Genomic DNA, 21,384 nt, shown 5'->3' with positions numbered 1-21,384 from the left:
TAGCTGTGAGGATGGGTTGACAATTTACTCTAGGAGGTGTGAGACTGTCCCTAAATGTACACCATACAGGCACATGAATATACTGTTGATACTTTTCATCCGGTCGAGTCATTTGCATTGAATGCAAAGTTGAATGCAAACAAAACAGATTACATTTTTACACTCTACCACATATAGTATTTATAGGAAATAAAAAATACTTTCAAAGTTTACAGATAGAAGTAGTTGACACAGCCACATTATTTGAAAATACTCAAACGCATAGAAAATAAGTCTTTAAAATGCAAATACTTAAATATGTACGTTTTTTAACCCAGGTCTGACACGCAGCACTACTGTAGCTAGTAAAATTGTGTACAAACTCTAGAATCACTAAATAAATGTAAACAAATTAAGCTGGCTAGGTAATCACCTTGGCTGTGGGGGAAACAATTAACTTATTTACCATTAATTAGCCACCACAAATATTTACTGCTAGTCAACGCTATGTCTTCAAAACTGCAAGTAGTCTCCAGTACTGTTTACTTTTTAACGTTCTATGAGGTCTCCACTTTCCAAGCATATTTGATCAGTTCATACCTGTCGTAACTGCAGCCTCCTGTTCTTGACATTACTTGAATAAGATAACAGTATAGCTTTATCGCTGGGGCCAGCCATTGTAACACGAACAAACACACGTTAGTAGTTGCAGCCAGCAGTTACTAGCACACACAAATTAACACATAAGGCTCTATTTTTGGCTGGCGTTAATTAAGGCAGCTCTATTGTCAAACCCATATTAGTTAACAATTTTGTCATGTAAAAACTGGCACACTGGCATTTTCCATCCCTAACGCCATGTACGGCAATTTACCTGTCTTATATCAGCTCATTTGCGCTCAGATGGGCGGGGTGGAAATATTTGAGGTGTGTCCTTAAAAACATGAACCAAAGTGCTAATTTCAGGCAGTGCTGATATGGATATCTAAGCTGGTTTTAGCGGTAACGCAGTTGGTAAAGGAATGCATTTTTTACAGTGGAAACGCAGCCTATCCAGTCATGATGCACACTGCCCATATMCACATGGAGTAGCCTAATGTGCTTTTGGTGCTTGTATACTTCGTATTTAGAAACATAAAACATTTCGATTTTTTCCCATTTCGTTGTATTTGATTAAAAACCAAGCTTCCCCACCTCTCAATAAATAAAGGGTTTGGCTCCTGAGACTGCTTGCAAATAAATCTTAATCACCAAAGCTTTATTGAAATATAAAGTTTGAGAGGAGTAAAACAGTGAGCTGACATTCCCTTTTTATCTATGCATTGTAGGCAGGCCCACATTATTTTAGCCATACAGGTCCCATTTTGGATGTGCGTAAAAGGCTACGTGTCCATGCCCATCATGAAACAAGAGACGAGAACCTCGGTGAATATGGTGAACCTCATATTTAGAAGTTATCTGTAACCTGTTAAAATGGTGTCACGCCTGCTCCGCTCTCCTTTCTGGCGCTGCACTTCATTACGCACACCTGTCACCATCATTACGCGCATCAGCACTCATTGGACTCACCTGGACTCTTTCACCTTGTTGATTGCCCCATCTATATCTGTCTGTTCCTCCGTTGGTTCCCCGTGTCAGCATTATTGTCATTTACGTTTCCCCTGTCCAGACGCTGTCTGTATTCTGTTCCTGTCACACCCTGATCTATTTCACCTGCCTTTGTGATTTGTCTCCACCCCCCTCCAGGTGTCGCCCATCTTCCCCATTATCCCCTGTGTATTTATACCTGTGCTCTCGGTTTGTCTGCTGCAAGTTCGTCTTGTTTGTCAAGCCAACCAGCGTTTTTGTGTCAGCTCCTGCTTTCCCCAGTCTCTCTTTTCTCGTCCTCCTGGTTTTTGACCCTTGACTGTCCTGACTCTCTACCCACTCGCCTGACCACTCTGCCTGCCCCTGACCCTGCCTGCCGTCCTGTACCTTTGCCCCACCTCTGGATTACCAACCTCTGCCTGACCTGAGCCTGCCTGCCGTCCTGTACCTTTGCCTCTATTGCTGTAATAAACATTATTACTTCGACACGGTTTACATCTGGGTCTTACCTTGATACCCGATAGTTCCAGATCCGTTGGTTATTAAATGTTCACTCCATGTACCTGCTTCTAATCTCCAGCATCTGTCCTCACAAATTGCGTGTTTTCCGCATCATATGTTCAAAACGCCCTCCCTTGGGCCTACTATAACGAAGACAGGTTCAACAGCAATGCGTGTATTTTTATTCTGAAGATTTTATGATATACATTTATTCATTGTTGTTATTGTTTATTAAAAAAAGATTGGTTGTAATAAAATTAAACGAAAAACAAGCAGACTTCACCTTCCTGGAGCCTCATTTATAAACGTTGTGTAAGCACAAAAGAAGGCGTACGCCAATTTTTAAGCAAACTTCGGGATTTATCAAAAAAATAATAACTTGACGGGAGAATGTGCAGTCTTCCACGGACACTTTGACCCATACGTACGCACATAAACTGGAGAAATGAGAAACTGCGACTCCGATGGCAGAAGGATGAAACTCGAGAAACACTTTGACATTGATACCATTGTGTAAAATAAATCAAAATATTACCTCATGTATTATATGAAGAGTTCCCTGTAAAGCACACAAATGGAGATATCTGTTTTTGCAAAAGAACCCCTCAAATATGTTGTAAATTTTAATCGGTAATCATTATTAATTGGATCTGTAATTATTAAACAATACTTGTATGTTATGAAATGTATTCTCATAAATAATAAGGTGAACAATGGGACAAATTACGTTTAAACTGATGCCGTTTTTCAATGCCTCAGTCGGGCAGATACGAGTGCACAGTTTCATATATTGTTATCATATGTTCGTTGCGCAGAACTGTCAATGTGATAATGGCCCTGCCATTGTCAGTTACAATCAGGGTAATTACCACACCTGTCAAGCCCTCATTATTCTCTATGTTTGGTTAGGTCAGGGTGTGACTCGGGTGGGAAAGTCTATTTTTTCTATTTCTTTGTTTTTGGCTGAGTGTGGTTCAACAATCAGAGGCAGCTGTCTATCGTTGTCTCTGATTGGGGATCATATATAAGTTGTCATTTTCCTGTTGGGTTTTGTGGGATCTTGTTTTCTGTTTAGTGTCTGTGCCTGACAGAACTGTTCGCTTTCGTTTTTTGTCGTTGTTATTTTGTTTTGGTGTCATCAATAAAAAGACGATGTATACCTACCACGCTGCGCCTTGGTCCACTCTTCATTCTACCACCAGCGAGAGCCGTTACAACACCTGAAGGTGTTACGCAATTGGGTAGCTTTGACAATCAAATGGGTGGGTATAAAAAGACATGCAATTACAATGCGTAATGACGCATAATGGCTGCTTTGGCACTGTTGGAAGATTTGGCAAATGGAAGAATTCAGAGAGCGAATTTTCAGAGACCAGSAAGATTTACTGGCCAATGATAATAAGTGGCTTATAAGCCGMTTCCGATTACCAAGAGCTGTTCACTTGGAACACTTGGATCTCTGTGCTGTATAGTGAGCCCAGCTTTACAGAGAAGCARCAGCAGAAACCAAGCCATGCCAGTCCCACTTCATCTCTTTGGCAACCTCATTAATAGCGTCGAAGGTGTCTCTTTGCGTTTTCAGGACTGCATCTGTGAGGACACGGCCGCTGGAGGGTTGCATGTCCGTGTCCCCCTCCACCTCCGTCACTACTCCACTCAGGAAGAATACCCTTATAATTCCGGCAAGTCGCTCATCAAGAGGGTTGAGCTCCGTTGTCCCCTTTCCCCCACCCATAGTACAAACACTMTGTCTGTGTAAGGCTATGCGCCTTTTGGCTGCCACTTTTATGTCGGACCACTTCTTTTTTTATTCCTGAGAAAGTCTGTCCTTCTGAGCCAGCAGCATTCACAGCGTCCGCCACATGCTGCCACTCTAACGCCTTTTTGGCATTTGTAATGCCCACACTGTGTCCACCAAACAATATATTTTTTCTTGCTTCAACCTCCCCTACAAGAATTTCTATTTCACACTGGGTGAAATTTCATTTTTAGCCTTTCTGTGTTATAAATCAGAATCTTTTTGTGCGTAAGCACTTTCTGTGTTTRATCCGTATGCCATCTTTTGACGTGAATCCTCTGCACAGTTTTATAAATCAGGCCCCTGGTATATTCATGACAAAATCTGTGGCATACTTGTAATGCAAACTTCTGCAGATGAATGTGATCTGTGAATGCGATCTGATAAATGGTTCCGATTGTGTTTATAAAACATATGCCTATTTGCGAGCAGTATAACGGTGAGTGGACATTCTCCCCTTCTATTTATGTTTGAACTTTGTCCAGCTACTGTGAAAAGTTTGGATGTGTGTAAAACCCTCCATAGACTGGGTTGTTTTAATATTACATGCTGGAAATGATGGGCCTGTAAGTGAGACACAGCCTATTTAAAACCAGTTGTTTGATTAGAAGTATTTGCTGTCTTTTTAGGCATTATCAATAACAAATTTAATCTGGCTTATTTACAATGTTTGGCATATCCATGCTCAGCCATAATGCAATTTATAGTAGGTGTGAATGCTATTGAAGCCATGCAATTACTTAGAGCAATGTGAACTGCAAACTGGTTCAAGTTAACATACAGATAGGTCTTCATTTTTGTTATGTTGTTTCTGTAAGCCATTGAACCAACTATAACGGACTAACTTTGGAACTGGAGTTGATTCCAAGGCAATACATAAATACACAACTTGAAGCAACCACATATTTCGCCACGGAGCACTTTCTGATTGGCCAGTGAGGGGCCAAGCCTCGACACACCCACAACTTGTTAATTCATCAAAACCCAGCCCTTTCCCGCCAAGGCCAGCAAATGTCTCGATAATTGTAATAGTGAAAATAGCACAAATATTTCTGACACACCCCTGAACCTATAGCGTTACCGCCTGCACTTAGATTTACTATTGAGTTAGGTTTGTTAAAATAGAGGCCATAGTCTGCCTACAGGGCAGTGTAGTGCACAGACCTTTCATGAAGCAGATGCTCAAAAAGAAATGTATGACATACTGCCTCTGTAGCGTAGGCCTATCTTTAGGCCTATTTATTTCTGCAAAAACACTCACTCATCACAAATTGTAAGCAAGCTAGTTACAGTGGTTCCTAAAGACATCAAATCAGAGTTTATGAGTCACATGCACAGGGTCCCAGATGTAATACAGCAGGGTACAGTGAAATGATTATGCTCCAACAATGCAGGTCAAAGAGAAGTGAGTGAAACAATAATAACAAATAATAATAGTAATAATACTAAGTAATAGAATAGAATAAGATCACAATACGGCATATACAGTGCATTCGGAAAGTAATCATACCCCTTGACTTTTCCACATTTTGTTACGTTACAGCCGTTTCTAAAATGGATGAAATTGTGTTTTTTTTTCTCATCAATCTTAACACAATTTGGTATTTTGGTATTTTATTAGGATTCCCATTAGCTGTTGCAACAGCTACTCTTCTTGGGGTKCACACATTAATAGATAAGAACAGCTCAAGGACAGAACTAGATACATGTTTTTTAAAAGGCACACATAGCCTACATATCAGTGCATACACACAAACTATCTAGGTCAAATAGGGAGAAGGCGTTGTGCCGTGAGGTGTTGCTTAATCCGTATTTTGAAACCAGGTCTGCTGTTTAATTGAGCAATGTGAGATGGAACGGAGTTCCATGCAATAATGGCTCTATATAATACTGTACGCTTTCTTGAATTTGTTCTGGATTTGGGGACTGTGAAAAGACCCCTGGTGGAATGCATGGTGGGGTAAGTGTGTATGTCAGAGCTGTGTGTAAGTTGACTATTTAAACAATTTGGAATTCTCAACACATTAATGTTTCTTATAAAAAATAAGAAGTGATGCAGTCAGTCTCTACTCAACTCTTAGGCAAGAGAGACTGGCATGCATAGTATTTATATCAGCCCTCTGATAACATTGAAGAGCAAGACGTGCCGCTCTGTTCTGGGCCAGCTGCAGCTTAACTAGGTCTTTCCTTGCAGCACTGGACCACACAACTAGACAGTAATCAAGATTAGACCAAACTAGGGCCTGCAAAACGTTGTGTTGTCAAAAAAGCAGAGCATCTCTTTATTACGGACAGACCTCTCCCCATCTTTACAACCATTGCATCTATATGTTTTGACCATGACAGTTAACAATCTAAGGTAACGCCAAGTAATTTAGCCTCCTCAACTTGTTCAACAGCCACACCATTCATTACCAGATTCAGCTGAGGTCTAGAACTTAAAGAATGATTTGTACCAAATACAATGCTCTTAGAGATGTTCAGGACCAGTTAATTACTGGCCACCTATTCCAAAACAGACTGCAACTCTTTGTTAAGGTTTCAGTGACTTCATTAGCTGTGGTTGCTGATGCGTATATGGTTGAATCATCAGCTTACATGGGCACACATGCTTTGTTTAATGCCAGTGGCAGGTCATTGGTACAAATATAAAATAGTAGAGGGCCTAGAGAACTGCAATGCGGTACACCACAAACTACATGTTTGACATTAGAGAAGCTTCCATTAAAGAAAACCCTTTGAGTTCTAATACCCCATAATGACAAACAGGTTTTTAGATTTTTTTTCCCAAACAATTACTTTACCCAGTGCTTTGTTGAAGCACCTTTGCCAGCTATTACAACCTCAAGTCTTCTTTGAGTATGATCCTACAAGCTTGGCACACCTGTATTTGGGGAGTTCCTCCCATTCTTCTCTGCAGATCCTCTCAAGCTCTGTCAGGTTGGATAGGGAGCATCACTGTACAGCTCTGTTCAGGTCTCTCCAGAGATGTTCGATCGGGTTCAAGTCCTGGCGCTGGCTGGGCCACTTAACTTCTCTGGGGCAGGTGGGACGCAAACGTCCCACCGGCCAATAGCCAGGGAAAATACAGCGAGCCATATTCAAATAACATGATATAAAAATCAAACTTTCATTAAATCACACATGTAAAATACCAAATTAAAGCTACACTCGTTGTGAATCCAGCCAACATGTCAGATTTCAAAAAAGCTTTTCGGCGAAAGCATAAGATGCTATTATCTGATGATAGCACATCAGTAAACAACAGAGTAGCATATTTCAACACTGCAAGCACGACACAAAACGCAGAAATAAAATATAAATCATGCCACTCCAATATGTCCCATAAACATCACAAATGGTCCTTTTGTTCGATTAATTCCGTCGATATATATCCAAAATGTCAATTTATTTGGACCGTTTCATCCAGAAAAACACAGCTTCCAACTTTCGCCAAGTRACTACAAAATATATCAAAAGTTACATGTAAATTTACCAAAACATTTCAAACTACTTTTTTCATACAACGTTAGGTATTTTTAAACGTTAATAATCAATCAATTTGAAGACGGGATGATCTGTGTTCAATACAAAACGAAACCAAACTGACGCAACTTTTTTCATAATGTGACTCTCTCCAAAAATTTACTTCATGTGACCCTCATTTACGATAGCCCTACTTCTTCAGTACACAAAGGAATAACCTCAACCGATTTCCAAGGACTGGTGAAAGCGGTAGTGGAAGTGGAAGCGGTAGGAACTGCAAGCAAGTCAACTAAAAATCTGGTGTCTCTAAAAAAACTAATTGAAAAGACAGTGACATAAAAAAAATACAAATTCTGAATGGTTTGTCCTCAGGGTTTTGCCTGCTACATAAGTTCTGTTATTCTCACAGACATGATTCAAACAGTTTTAGAAACTTCAGAGTGTTTTCTATCCAAATCTACTAATAATATGCATATCTTATATTCTGGGGATGAGTAGCAAGCAGTTGAATTTTGGCATGCTACTTTTCCCGAAAGTGAAAAAGCTGCCCCCTGCCCTAAAGACATTCAGAAACTTCTCCAGAAGCCGTTTAGGGTCGCTGTCCTTTTGGAAGGTGAATCGTCACCCCCAGTCTGAGGTCCTGAGCGCTCTGGAGGAGGTTTTCATCAAGGGTCTCCCAGTCCCTGACACTGAAAAACATCCCCACAGCATGATGCTGCCAGCACCATGTTTCACTGTAGGGATGGTGTCAGGTTTCCTTCACACTTGAAGCTTGGGATTCAGGCCAAAGAGTTGAATCTTGGTTTAATTAGACCAGAGAATCTAGTTTCTCATGGTCTGAGAATCCTTTAGGTGCCCTTTGACAATCTGCGAGCGGCTGTCATGTGCCTTTTACCGAGGAGTGGCTTCCGTCTGGCCACTCTAAAAATAAAGGCCGGATTGGTGGAGTGCTGCAGAGAAGGTTCTGGAAGGTTTTCTCATCTCCACAGAGGAACTCTGGAGCTGTCAGAGTGACCATTGGGTTCTTGGTCACTTCCCTGACCAAGGCCCTTCTCCCCCAATTTCTCAGTATGGCTGGGTGGCCAGCTCTAGGAAGCGTATTGGTGGTTCTAAACTTCTTCCATATAAGTATAATGGAGGCCACTGTGTTCTTGGGGACCTTTTTGATACTCTTCCCCAGATCTGTMCCTCGACAAAATTATGTCTCGGAGCGGTACAGACAATTACTTCGACCTCATGGTTTGGATTTTGCTCTAACATGCACTGTCAACTGTAGGACCTTATATGCACATTTGTGTGCCTATCCAAATAATGTCTATTAAATTGAATTTACCACAGGTGAACTCCAATCAAGTTGTAATAACATCTCACGGATGATCAATGGAAACAGGGTGCCTCTGAGCTCAATTTCGAGTATTAGCAAAGGGTCTGAATGCTTATGTAAATAAGGTATTTCTAAAAACCTTTTTTCGCTTTGTCATTATGGAGTGCTGTGTGTAGATTGATGAGGATGTTTTTTTRKAWRCKWTTTWYYAWWAYGSRMMWAKMMWAKCKAAWMMMGYAAAWMMRKAYGGGMRRMYAWWKRTTRCSYAWMSKKKWKCMMWWWKKKRMYYMWWWKKAAAKKWTWAYYAKKKCKRRMYKCKYGMMYAWRCKYGMMYAAYSRWWMYAKCCRTWKTMYWMMRKKRTMMTWAAWMSKKRTTWAATCAATGTAGATGAAGAGGAGGAGARAGGTTAAAGAAGGATGTTTAAGCCTRGAGACAAGTGAGACATGAGCTTGTGTATGTGTGCCATTCAGAGGGTGAATGGGCAAGACAAAACATGTAGAACGAGGTAAGTTAGTCGGTGCCAGGCAAACCAGTTTGTACGGCTGCTGGATTTTTCATGCTCAACAGTTTCACGTGTATATCAAGAATGGTCCCCTACCAAAGGACATCCATCCAACTTGACACAACTGTGGGAAGCATTGGAGTCATACAGGGATGGGCCAGCATCCCTGTAGAACGCTTGCGACCTCTTCAAGAGTCCATACACGGATGAATTGAAGCTATTTAGGGCAAAAGGGGGAATGGGGTGAAACCCAGTAGTAGGAAGGTGTTCTTAATGTTTCAATGTATACACTGAGTATACCAAACATTAGGAACATCTTCCTAATATTGAGATGCGCCCCCCCCCCTTTTGCCCTCAGAACAGCCTCAGAACCCAACAGCATTGCAGTTCTTGACACAAAACGGAGAGCCTGTCACCTACTACCATACCCATTTTAAAGGAACTTAAATATTTTGTCTTGCCCATTTTCCCTCTGAATGACACATCTACACAATCCATGTATCAYTTGTCTCAAGGCTTAGAAATCCTTCTTTCACCTGTTTCCTCCCCTTCATCTTCATTGTGGAGTGAAGACAGGGTCCTGAAGTGYAGTTAGCAAGTGACATCAATAAGGGACCTTGACTTCACCTGGATTCACCTGGTTTTCTATGTAATGGAAAGAGCAGTTGTGCTACTCCCTAAAAAAATTGCATGTGTCCTTAATGTTTTGTACACTCAGTGTATATCAGAGGTGGGACCAAGTCACCATTATTTGAATCACAACCTCGGAGCCTCAAGTCGAGTCCCAAGTATAGCGGGTCAAGCCTCGAGTCAAGTCCAAGTCGTGCATTCTAAGACCAAGCCAAGTCGAGTCAGCATGGTCATTACACAGATGCACCTTGTGCAGGAAACAATAAAAGGCCATTCAAAAAATTGCAGCTTTGTCACACATCACAATGCTACAGATGTCTCATGTTTTGAGGGCAGGAACGTCCACCAGAGCTGTTGCCAGATAATTTAATGTTCAATTGCCTATCATAAGCCACCTCAAACGTCGTTTTAAAGACTTTGGCAGTACGTCCAACCGGACTTAAAACCACCGACCACGTGTATGGTGTCATGCGGCAYGCGGTTTGACGATTMTCAACATTGTGAACAGAGTGTGTTGATGGGGTTGTCAATGGGGTTATGGTATGGGCAGGCATTAGCTACGCACAACYAACTCAATTGCATTTTATTGATCACAATTTCAATGCACAGTGACAAGATCCTGAGACCCATTGTCATGCCATTCATCTGCCGCCATCACCTCGTGTCACAAGGATCTGTACACAATTCCTGGAAGCTGAAAATGTCTCAGTTCTTCCATGTCCTGAACTCACCAGACATGTCACCCATTGAACATGTTTGGGATGCTTTGAATCGACGTGTATGACAGCGTGTCCCGCCAATATCCAGCAACTTGCACGACGATTGAAGAGGAGTGGGACAACATTCCACAGGCCACAATCATCAGCCTGGTGAATTCTATGTGAAGGAGATYCGTAGCGKTGCATGGGGTAAATGGTGGTCACACGAGATACTGACTGGTATTCTGATCCACAACCCTACCTTTTAAGGTATCTGTGACCAACAGATGCATATATGTATRCCCAGTCATGTGAACTCCATAGATTAGGGCCTAATAATTGTTTTTCAATTGGCTGATTTCCTTATAAACTCAGCAAAAAAAGAAACGTCCCTTTTTCAGGACCCTGTCTTCAAAGATAATTCGTAAAAATACAAATAACTTCACAGATCTTCATTGTAAAGTGTTTAAACACCYTTTCTCATGCTTATTCAATGAACCACAACCAATTAATGAACATGCACCTGTGGAATGGTTGATAAGACACTAACAGCTTACAGACGGTAGGCAATTAAGGTCACAGTTATGAAAACTTAGGACACTAAAGAGGCCTTTCTACTGACTCTGAAAAACACCAAAAGAAAGATGCCCAGTGTCCCTGCTCATCTGCGTGAACGTGCCTTAGGAATGCTGCAAGGAGGCATGAGGACTGCAGATGTGGCCCGGGCAATAAATTGCAATGTCCGTACTGTGAGATCCGCCGTAAGACAGCGCTACAGGGAGACAGGATGGACAGCTGATCGTCCTAGCAGTGGCAGACCACGTGTAACAACACCCTGCACAGGATCGGTACATCGAACATCAAACCTGTGGGACAGGTACAGGAATCAACAACAACTGCCCGAGTTACACAGGAATGCACATTCCCTTCATCAGTGCTCAGACTGTCCGAAATAGGCTGAGAGAGGCTAGACTGAGGGCTTGTAGGCCTGTTGTAAACAGGTCCTCACCAGACATCACCGGCAACAACGTCGCCTATGGGCAATAACCCACCGTCACTGGACCAGACAGGACTGGCAAAAAGTGCTCTTTACTGATAGTCGCGATTTTGTCTCACTGGGGTGATGGTCTGATTCGCGTTTTTTCGTTGAAGGAATGAAGCGTTACACCGAAGTCTGTACTCTGGAGCGGGATCGATTTGGAGGTGTCACAGCATCATCAGACTGAGCTTGTTGTCATTGCAGGGAAGACATCCTCCTCCCTCATGTGGTACCCAACCTGCAGGCTCATCTGACATGACCCTCCAGCATGACAATGCCAACAGCCATACTGCTCGTTCTGTGCGTGATTTTCCTGCAAGACAGGAATGTCAGTGTTCTGTCATGGCTAGCGAAGAGCCCCGATCTAAAATCCCATTGAGCATGTCTTGGACATTTTGGATCGGAGGGTGAGGGCTAGGGTCATTCCCCCAGAAATGTCCGGGAACTTGCAGGTGCCTTGGTGGAAGAGTGGGGTAACCTCACAGCAATAACTGGCAAATCTGGTGCAGTCACAAGGAGGAGATCCACTGCAGTACTTAATGCAGCTGTTGGCCACACCAGATACTGACTGTTACTTTTGATTTTGACCCCCTTTGTTCAGGGACACATTATTCCATTTCTGTTAGTCCCACGTCTGTGGAACTTGTTCAGTTTATGTCTCAGTTGTTGAATCTTATGTTCATACAAATATTTACACATGTTAAGTTTGCTGAAAATAAATGCAGTTGACGTTTCTTTTTTTGCTGAGTTTATGAACTGTAACTCAGTAAATCATTGAAATTGTTGCATTGCATTTATATTTTTGTAAATATAATTGTAACATATGACCTTGTACTCAGTGTAGATGTATATACAGGTCGTGGTGATCCAATGATGAAAGCTTCATATCATAGAAAATATACTAGTAAGATTTACCAAATATGCACGGGCAATAGCCTGTCCCATATGATGGACACTGGTAGTGTAATAACAGGATGGGAGACAGAGAGCTGGTTTGAAGCGCATGGCACAGCAGATGTTTATTGTAAAGGACCACAGGAGGAGGCAGATAGCTGGGTCCAGGGGCAGGCAGATGGTCATACACTGAGGTCCAAAAAGGCAACAGTACAGGCAGGGAAAAGGCTAGTAACGTCGTCTGGGATATCAGGCAATAGGTTGATACAGGAAATCCGATAGGCAGAAGGCTTCGTTAGTGAGGCAGGCAAAAATTATCATACACAGGCGGATTCAATTACGGGAAAACAAGAGCTCCGAATAGAAGTGTGTCACAAAACAAACAATACCTCACAATGATGGGGTGCAAAGAACTGAGCTAAATAGGTGTGAGAATGAACATACAGGTGTGTGAACAGGTGATCAGAATTCAGGTGATTGGGATCTGGAGAGTGAGCTGTGTTCAGGGGATCTATGTGTTTGAGAGTGTGAGCTGGAAAGTGGGTTGGAACTTGAGATGCATTCAGGGGATCTATGTGTTTGAGAGTGAGTTGGAAGCAGACGTTACAGGTAGAGGGCAAGACTGTACAGCCTCCCCTTGAGAAACCACATTGAATCTGACTAACAGGAGCTCAAACAGGTAGGCCTGCATAATATAAGCACTTGGCCCCCAGGACCATACAATTACCCAATTGGAAACCAATAAACTGGTTCTACAATGTAAAAGGCCATTTCTACATATATTGCTACATTCCTACATTCTTCCTACTCAGACTTAATGATATTTCAACTCATGCATACGTAGAAAAATCTTCTCTTTTTCAATGTTCTGACTCCAAAGCGTGGAGCGCAGGCCACGTAGCCTATTTCACTGAGGCGCGCACGCTCCTATTACGCACAGGAATGAAGTGGCTATCCTCAGCAAGCCAATTTCAATTCTGCCTGAACTTATTGTGAAAACTGGCAATTGGAACTTTCTCGTTCTCAACTCCTGTGGCTGGACGCTCCTCGAGCTTGATGGATGTATCACCGCCTTGTCGTCTGTCCCTATCCGAATGGCCTGTGCTACCTGGAACTTGCCTGCCAAGGAAGTCGTCTCCATCTGCTTCTCCTCCTCCCCCATCTTGTGGTGGAGTAGATGGAGAACATCAAGAGGTTTGTTCCAATAGTGCTGGTCCCATGTCACAAGTCGCGCAAACTGAAGGCAGCGGCACGCTGCTAAATAGATTAGAGTGTCTGCGAGAGTTCCGGAGCAGATCGAGATGAAGAGTAGCTTTGCCACCCTGGTGCCTGATCTACCTCCGCCTTCATTGCTGGGTCTGCCTGTATCTGTGACAGCTGTGCTGACTCCATCGGCACTGACTCCAACAGCGGCCTCGTTGTCGAGTTTGTCTCCTTTCCCTCTCTCTGGATCTGACAGGGCTCTTCCTGCTGTGGCAGGTCTGGACCTATTGCCGGGAGCTGCGGGCGTACGCTATCCTGCTTCTCGTGGGCCTGTGAAATGTTCCATGAAATGTGTGAGGGGTAGAATTGGGCGGATTTCTCCATCCCCTTCTCCGGCCGTTGTATTAGGAAGTTTAATGGTGAGAAACGTCTGGAGCAAAAATGTTGTGCTATCCAAGAGCACATGTACTTAACTTATCACACCTGGCACAAATTATTGTCTAGTTCTGTTTTTCCTATACCTGTGCCGAGAGGGGAGTAGTTCAAAGTCAGGATACAGGGGGTGGCTTGTGAGCCTTGCGGAGGGCCCTGACCTTAAAACTTCTTATGGCTTAAATCCCGTTAACTTCTTTGGGGTAGGGGGCAGTATTTTCACATCCGGATGAAAAGCGTCCCCAGAGTAAACTACCTGCTACTCAGGCCCAGATGCTAGGATATGCATTTATTTGTGGATTTGGATAGAAAACACTCTGGAGTTTCGAAAACTGTTTGAATGATGTCTGTGAGTATAACAAAACTCATATGCCAGGCAAAAACCTGAGAAAAAATTCAACCAGGAAGTGGGAAATCTGAGGTTTGTAGTTTTTCAACTCTTTGCCTATCCAAGATACAGTGTCAATGGGGTCATATTGCACTTCCTAAGGCTTCCACTAGATGTRAACAGTCTTTAMAACCTTGTTTGATGCTTCTACMGTGAAGGAGGGGGGAATGAGAGCTGAATGAGTCAGGGCTCTGCCAGAGMMGCATGAGCTGATCATGCACGCTCACGTGAGAGTTAGCTCTGTTCCATTGCATTTCTACAGACAAAGGAATTCTCCGGTTGAAACATTATTGAAGATTTATGATAAAAACATCATAAAGATTGATTCTATACTTCGTTTGACATGTTTCTACGAACTGTAATATGACTTCGTCTGAACTTTCGCCTGGACTTGCCCGCGCGTCGTGAGTTTGGTTGTGTACTAAACACGCAAACAAAAAGGAGGTATTTGGATATAAATGGTGGACCCTATCTGGTTGCATTGCAGTGCCACCAGAGACTCTGGGTTCGAGCCCAGGCTCTGCCACAGCTGGTCGCGACCGGGAGGCTCATGGGGCGACGCATAATTGGCCCAGCGTCGTCCGGGTTAGGGAGGGTTTGGCCGGCAGGGATATCCTTGTCTCATCGCGCACTAGCGACTCCTGTGGCGGGCCGGGCGCAGTGCACGCTGACCAGGTTGCTAGGTGAACGGTGTTTCCTCCGACACATTGGTGCGGCTGGCTTCCGGGTTGGATGTGCGTTGTATCAAGAAGCAGTGCGGCTTGGTTGGGTTGTGTTTCGGAGGACGCATGACTCTCGACCTTCGCCTCTCCTGAGTCCGTACAGGAGTTGCAGCGATGAGACAAGACCAATTGGATACCACGAAATTGGGGAGAAAAAGGGGTAAAAAAATGACACAATACATTATTTACCATTCATTTCTATTGGACACAAATAGAAAATACCCTCAAATTAAAGCTGACAGTCTGCACTTTAACCTCAAAGTCATTATATCATTTAAAATCCAAAGTGCTGGAGCCAAAACAACAACATAAGTTCGAGCTCACTGTATTTTATCTTGAGAAGAATATATTGGAATAACACAATAACATAGAAAGGATATTTTTCACAAACTAATGCTGAGTGTGCATGTGTGAAACACCCTTTGGCAGCAATTACAACTGTCTGTCTTTTGGGTAAGTCTCTTAGAGCTTTGCACACCTGGATTGTGCAATATGTGCCCTTTATTATTTTCAAAATTCTTCAAGCTCTGCCAAGTTGTTGTTCATTTCTATACAGACATTTTTAAGTCTTGCCATAGATTTTATAGCAGATTTAAGTCAGAACTGTAACTCAGACAATCATGAACATTCACTGTCTTCTTAGTAAACAACTCAGTGTAGATTTGTTCTTGTGTTTTCGGTTATTGTCCTGCTGAAAGGTGAATTTCTCTCCCAGTGTCTGGTCGAAAGGTTTTCCTCTAGGATTTCTCCATTCCATTTAGTTTTATCCTCACTCTAAAAAATGCTGGGTTACGGGCCTCCCGAGTGGCGCAGTGGTCTAAGGCACTGCATCGCACTGTTAGCTGTGTCACTAGAGATTCTGGGTTCGAGTTCCGGCTCTGTTGCAGCCGGGCGTGACCGGGTAACCCATGGGGCGGCGCACAATTGGCCCAGCGTCGTCCGGGTTAGGGTAGGGTTTGGCCAGCAGGGATGTCCTTGTCCCATCGCACACTAGTGACTCCTGTGGCAGGCTAGGTGCAGCGCACGCTGACCAGGTCTCCAGGTGTAAGGTGTTTCCTCTGACACATTGGTGCAGCTTGCTTCCGGGTTAAGTGGGCGTTGTGTCAAGAAGCAGTGCGGCTTGGCTGGGTTGTGTTTCGGAGGACGCACGGCGCTCAACCTTCGCCTCTCCCGAGTCCGTATGGGACAGATACTGGTGGACAAGGAGGCATACAAGCAAAGGGTGGAGAGGACCCTCAGGGAACTCAAGGGTGGCCTGGCAAGGGATTAAATCCATGGCTAGTACCCCCCACATAGGCAGAGGAAAAACCAGTGCCGACCTTGGGAGACATGAGGGCCAGCTAATGAGCTGAATGTTTTCTTCTCAAGATTTGAATCTGACGACTTTGTGTCGGGGGTAAAACAAATGGAAGCATCATTACAAATGTTTGAGAGGGTTGTTGTTAAAAAGGCTGATGTTTTGAAGTTGTTCAGGGGATGTAACGCACAGAAAAGCCCAGGCCCAGACAAAATAAGTGGACATGTGTTAAAGCTGTAAGAACCGACGCTGGAGATGAGAAGCAGGTACGGAGAGTTGAACAATTAATTTAGCACAGACATGGAACAGGACAGGAACAGGGTCAGCACCGGGTAACAATGACATACAAACGTTAATGTAGATGCTACCATGATTATGGATCATCCTGAATGAATCAAATAGCATACCCCCAAGACATGCTAACCTCTCACCATTACAATATGAGAGGAGGTTAGCATTTTTGGGGGGCATGATATTTATGCCTCTAACTTTCTCATTCATTGTATCATTTCAAATCCACAGTTCTGGAGTACAGAGCCAAAATAACAACACATTTGTCATTGTCCCAATACTTTTGGAGCTTACTGTATATGTGTGTTGACTGTAATAAGGGCACAACTCACAAACAGACACACATACACACAAAATACAGAGATATTATACGTTTGTGACTGAAGTTATTTGAAATGGCTGGAGGGGGAGTTAAGGTTAAAGCAACATGTCCGTGTGCACTTTGTACAAATGCTGGATCATCAACGACTACATTGTCTGTTCCTCCTTCAAGTATGATTTTCCTTCTGTCATTCACCAGTTTGAGAGAGGGCAACTCATTTTTTCTTTCCAATTCATGCAAGCAGAAAAACATGCATTCAGAAAGTTACACATCTCCCACTCCTTTCCCTCCGTCACTCACAAAAGCAGAGTAATCTGACATTGATATTTTCAACGGGCTGATCAAATTCGCCTTGCAAATGCTCAATGAATGCAACAGGAAGTCATCTGTGGGTTCAATTCCAACAGGGGCCATTCAGAGTCACAGCTGGGAAAAGTTAGTTGACGATAGTGGTGGCAGATAGAGAAAGTAGCTGCTGAGAAGGCAGTAATAAAATGATTAAATATGCATTACCTGTGTTCAGATTCATGGATGGAGAAGATGACTCCTGACGTGGAGGACTTCTGCTGGATGGAGGCCAGGAAGGTAAATTCACTTTTACTCCTGAAGAGCTCCACCACCTTCTCTGTGATGTGGGCGGGCGCYTGGACTGCTCTCCCCACATCTGGGGGATGAAAGAGAAAGAACAGCAATCAGGGAACGGCATGTTCGCCGCTTTCACAGTCGACATCCTGTCTGCCTGTTAAGGTTCAGGCGTCAGCTAGCAGGGGAAAAGAAGACAGAAAAGTGTCTGCGTCCCAAATGGCAACCTGTTCCCAATGTTGTGCACTACGTTTGACCAGGGCGCACAGGGCCATTTGGAACACACATTGTCTGAGGCACGGCCTGAAAAACTGCTGACTTTCACCAAAACAGTACTGTTCACCAATATGGTTCTCTTTTTCAATGAATGCCTTCTCTAATGACAAAGAAAGGCATAGTATCATATGCATTATTCAACGTAAAGATTAACACTAACACACACTCAGTATCAAGCAAGAAAAATTGTCACCTATTTACCTAGATGAGGTCCCAACCCAGAGGTGCGTTCAACACAGCAAATCTTTGAAACATTAGGAGGATATGTCCACTAACAAACTCAAACTCGTTTTGCAAGTACACCAGAAAAATGTCCATCTATGAGGCACATAAGACACARGAAACAGGTCATGGACGTGTTCATTAGGGCACATCGTAACAAATGTTTCAAAGCGTAGTGCAATGGAACACCAAATCGAGTGTTTCTACACTGAACAAAACTATAAACGCAACATGTAAAGTGTTGTTCCCATGTTTCATGAGCTAAAATAAAAGATCCCAGAAATGTTCCATACGTACACYAAGCTTATTTCTCTTAAATGTTTTGCACAAATTTGTTTACATCCCTATCCCTTAGTGAGCATTTCTCCTTTGCCAAGATAATCCATCCACCTGACAGGTGTGGCATATGAAGAAGCTGATTAAACAGCATGATCATTACAAAGGTGCAACTTGTGATGGGGACATCATAAAGCCACTCATCTGCAACCATCACTTCATTATTCAGCATGATAATGCATAGCCCCATGTACACAATTCCTGGAAGCTGAAAATGTCCCAGTTCTTCCATGGCCTGCAAACTCACCAGACATGTCACTCATTGAGCATATTTGGGATGCTCTGGATTGACATGTACGACATCGTGTTCCAGTTCCCGTCAATATCCAGCAACTTCGCACAGCCATTGAAGAGGAGTTGGACAACATTCCACAGGCCACAATCATCAGCCTGATCAAATCTATGCGAAGAAAATGTGTCGCGCTGCATGGGGTAAATGCTGGTCACATCAGATACTGAATGATATTCTGATCCACACCCCTACCTTTTTTAAGGTATCTGTTACCAACAGATGCATATCTGTAATCCCAGTCATGTGAAATCCATAGATAAGGGTCTAATGAATTTACATAAATTGACTGATTTCCTTATATCAACTGTAAATATTTGAAATTGTAGCATTTAGCGTTTATATTTTTGTTCAGTATAATTGGACAAGTTAGTGGCTGCCCCCCATGGCAGGCTTGTAAACCTCTCTCAGTTGGTGCCAAAGTCCTGCCYGTGTGATCCGCATCCGCCGTGCCCTCTCCACTCAGCCTCCACGCTATCACTGGCACAGGACCAGGCACAGACACTGACTGACTGACCCACATAAAAAATACTACAGTTACATTTACTGTAGTGTTTTTGCAGACTGTAGTATGCTGTAGTATTTACCATAGTATACTATGAATCAAATCAATTAGTATCCATTATTAAAGTGACCAGTGAGTCCATGTACATAGGGCAGCATCCTCTAAGGTGCAGGGTTGAGTAACCGGGTGGTAGCCGGCTAGTGATGGCTATTTAACAGTCTGATGGCCTTGAGATAGAAGCTGTTTTTCAGTCCTGCTGAGAAGGCAGTAAAAATGATAAATATGCATACCTGTTTCAGATCATGGATGGAGAAGACTCCTGACGTGGAGGACTCTTGCTGGATGGAGGCCAGGAGGGTAAATTCACTTTTACTCCTGAAGAGCTCCACACCTTCTCTGTGTAGTGGGCGGCGGACTCGTCTCCCCACATCTGGGGGATGAAAGAGAAAGAACAGCAATCAGGGAACGGCATGTTCGCCGCTTTCACAGTCGACATCCTGTCTGCCTGTTAAGTTCAGGCGTCAGCTAGCAGGGGAAAAGAAGACAGAAAAGTGTCTGCGTCCAAATGGCAACTGTTCCCAAGTTGTGCACTACTTGACCAGGCGCACAGGGCCATTTGGAACACACATTGTCTGAGGCACGGCCTGAAAAACTGCTGACTTTCACCAAAACAGTACTGTTCACCAATATGGTTCTCTTTTTCAATGATGCCTTCTCTAATGCAAAGAAAGGCATAGTATCATATGCATTATTCAACGTAAAGATTAACAAACACACACCAGTATCAAGCAAGAAAAATTGTCACACTATTATACCTAGATGAGGTCCCAACCAAGAGTGCGTTCAACACAGCAAATCTTTGAAACATTAGAGGATATGTCCACTAACAAACTCAAACTCGTTGCAAGTACACCAGAAAAATGTCCATCTATGAGGCACTAAGACACACAAACAGGTCATGGACGTGTTCATTAGGGCACATCGTAACAAATGTTTCAAAGCGTATGCATGGAACACCAAATCGAGTGTTTCTACACTGAACAAAACTATAAACGCAACATGTAAAGTGTTTCCCATGTTTCATGAGCTAAAATAAAAGATCCCAGAAATGTTCCATACGTACAAAAGCTTATTTCTCTAAATGTTTGCACAAATTGTTTACATATCCCCTTAGTGAGCATTTCTCCTTTGCCAAGATAATCCATCCACCTGACAGGTGTGGCATATGAATGAAGTAAACAGCATGATCATCAAAAAGGTGCAACTTGTGATGGGGACATCATAAAGCCACTCATCTGCAACCATCACTTCATTATTCAGCATGATAAGCATAGCCCCATGTACACAATTCCTGGAAGCTGAAAATGTCCCAGTTCTTCCATGGCCGCAAACTCACAGACATGTCACTCATTGAGCATATTTGGGATGCTCTGGATGACATGTACGACATCGTGTTCCAGTTCCCGTCAATATCCAGCAACTTCGCACAGCCATTGAAGAGGAGTTGGACAACATCCACAGGCCACAATCATCAGCCTGATCAAATCTATGCGAGAAAATGTGTCGCGCTGCATGGGTAAATGCTGTGCACATCAGATGAATGATATTCTGATCCACACCCTACCTTTTTTAAGGTATCTGTTACCAACAGATGCATATCTGTAATCCCAGTCATGAAATCCATAGATAAGGGTCTAATATTACATAAATTGACTGATTTCCTTATATCAACTGTAAATATTTGAAATTGTAGCATTTAGCGTTTATATTTTTGTTCAGTATAATTGGACAAGTTAGTGGCTGCCCCCATGGCAGGCTTGTAAACCTCTCTCAGTTGGTGCCAAAGTCCTGCCGTGTGTGATCCGCATCCGCCGTGCCCTCTCCACTCAGCCTCCACGCTATCACTGGCACAGGACCAGGCACAGACACTGGACTGACTGACCCACATAAAAAATCTACAGTTACATTTGTAGTGTTTTTGAGATCTGAGTATCTGTAGTATTTACCATAGTAACATAATCAAATCAATTAGTATCCATTATTAAAGTGACCAGTGAGTCATGTACATAGGCAGCATCTC

The 21,384-nt window shown here is 43.1% G+C and overlaps 1 protein-coding gene across 1 annotated transcript in view; it reads right to left on the bottom strand.

The window, feature by feature from the left end:
* Nucleotides 1–21,384, bottom strand: part of LOC139028867 (protein kinase C-binding protein NELL1-like) — a 113,242-nt gene that overhangs the window by 60,427 nt on the left and 31,431 nt on the right. Inside the window, exon 3 of the mRNA XM_070447365.1 lies at nucleotides 17,608–17,758. Coding sequence (XP_070303466.1) covers nucleotides 17,608–17,758 — 151 coding nt within the window. The remainder of the gene's footprint in view (nucleotides 1–17,607; nucleotides 17,759–21,384) is intronic.

The sequence above is a fragment of the Salvelinus sp. IW2-2015 genome, linkage group LG15 (assembly GCF_002910315.2).
Source record: "Salvelinus sp. IW2-2015 linkage group LG15, ASM291031v2, whole genome shotgun sequence".
Classification (NCBI taxonomy): domain Eukaryota; kingdom Metazoa; phylum Chordata; class Actinopteri; order Salmoniformes; family Salmonidae; genus Salvelinus; species Salvelinus sp. IW2-2015.
Note: the sequence above shows the minus strand (reverse complement) of the source record. Positions and strands in the feature narration are given on the sequence as shown.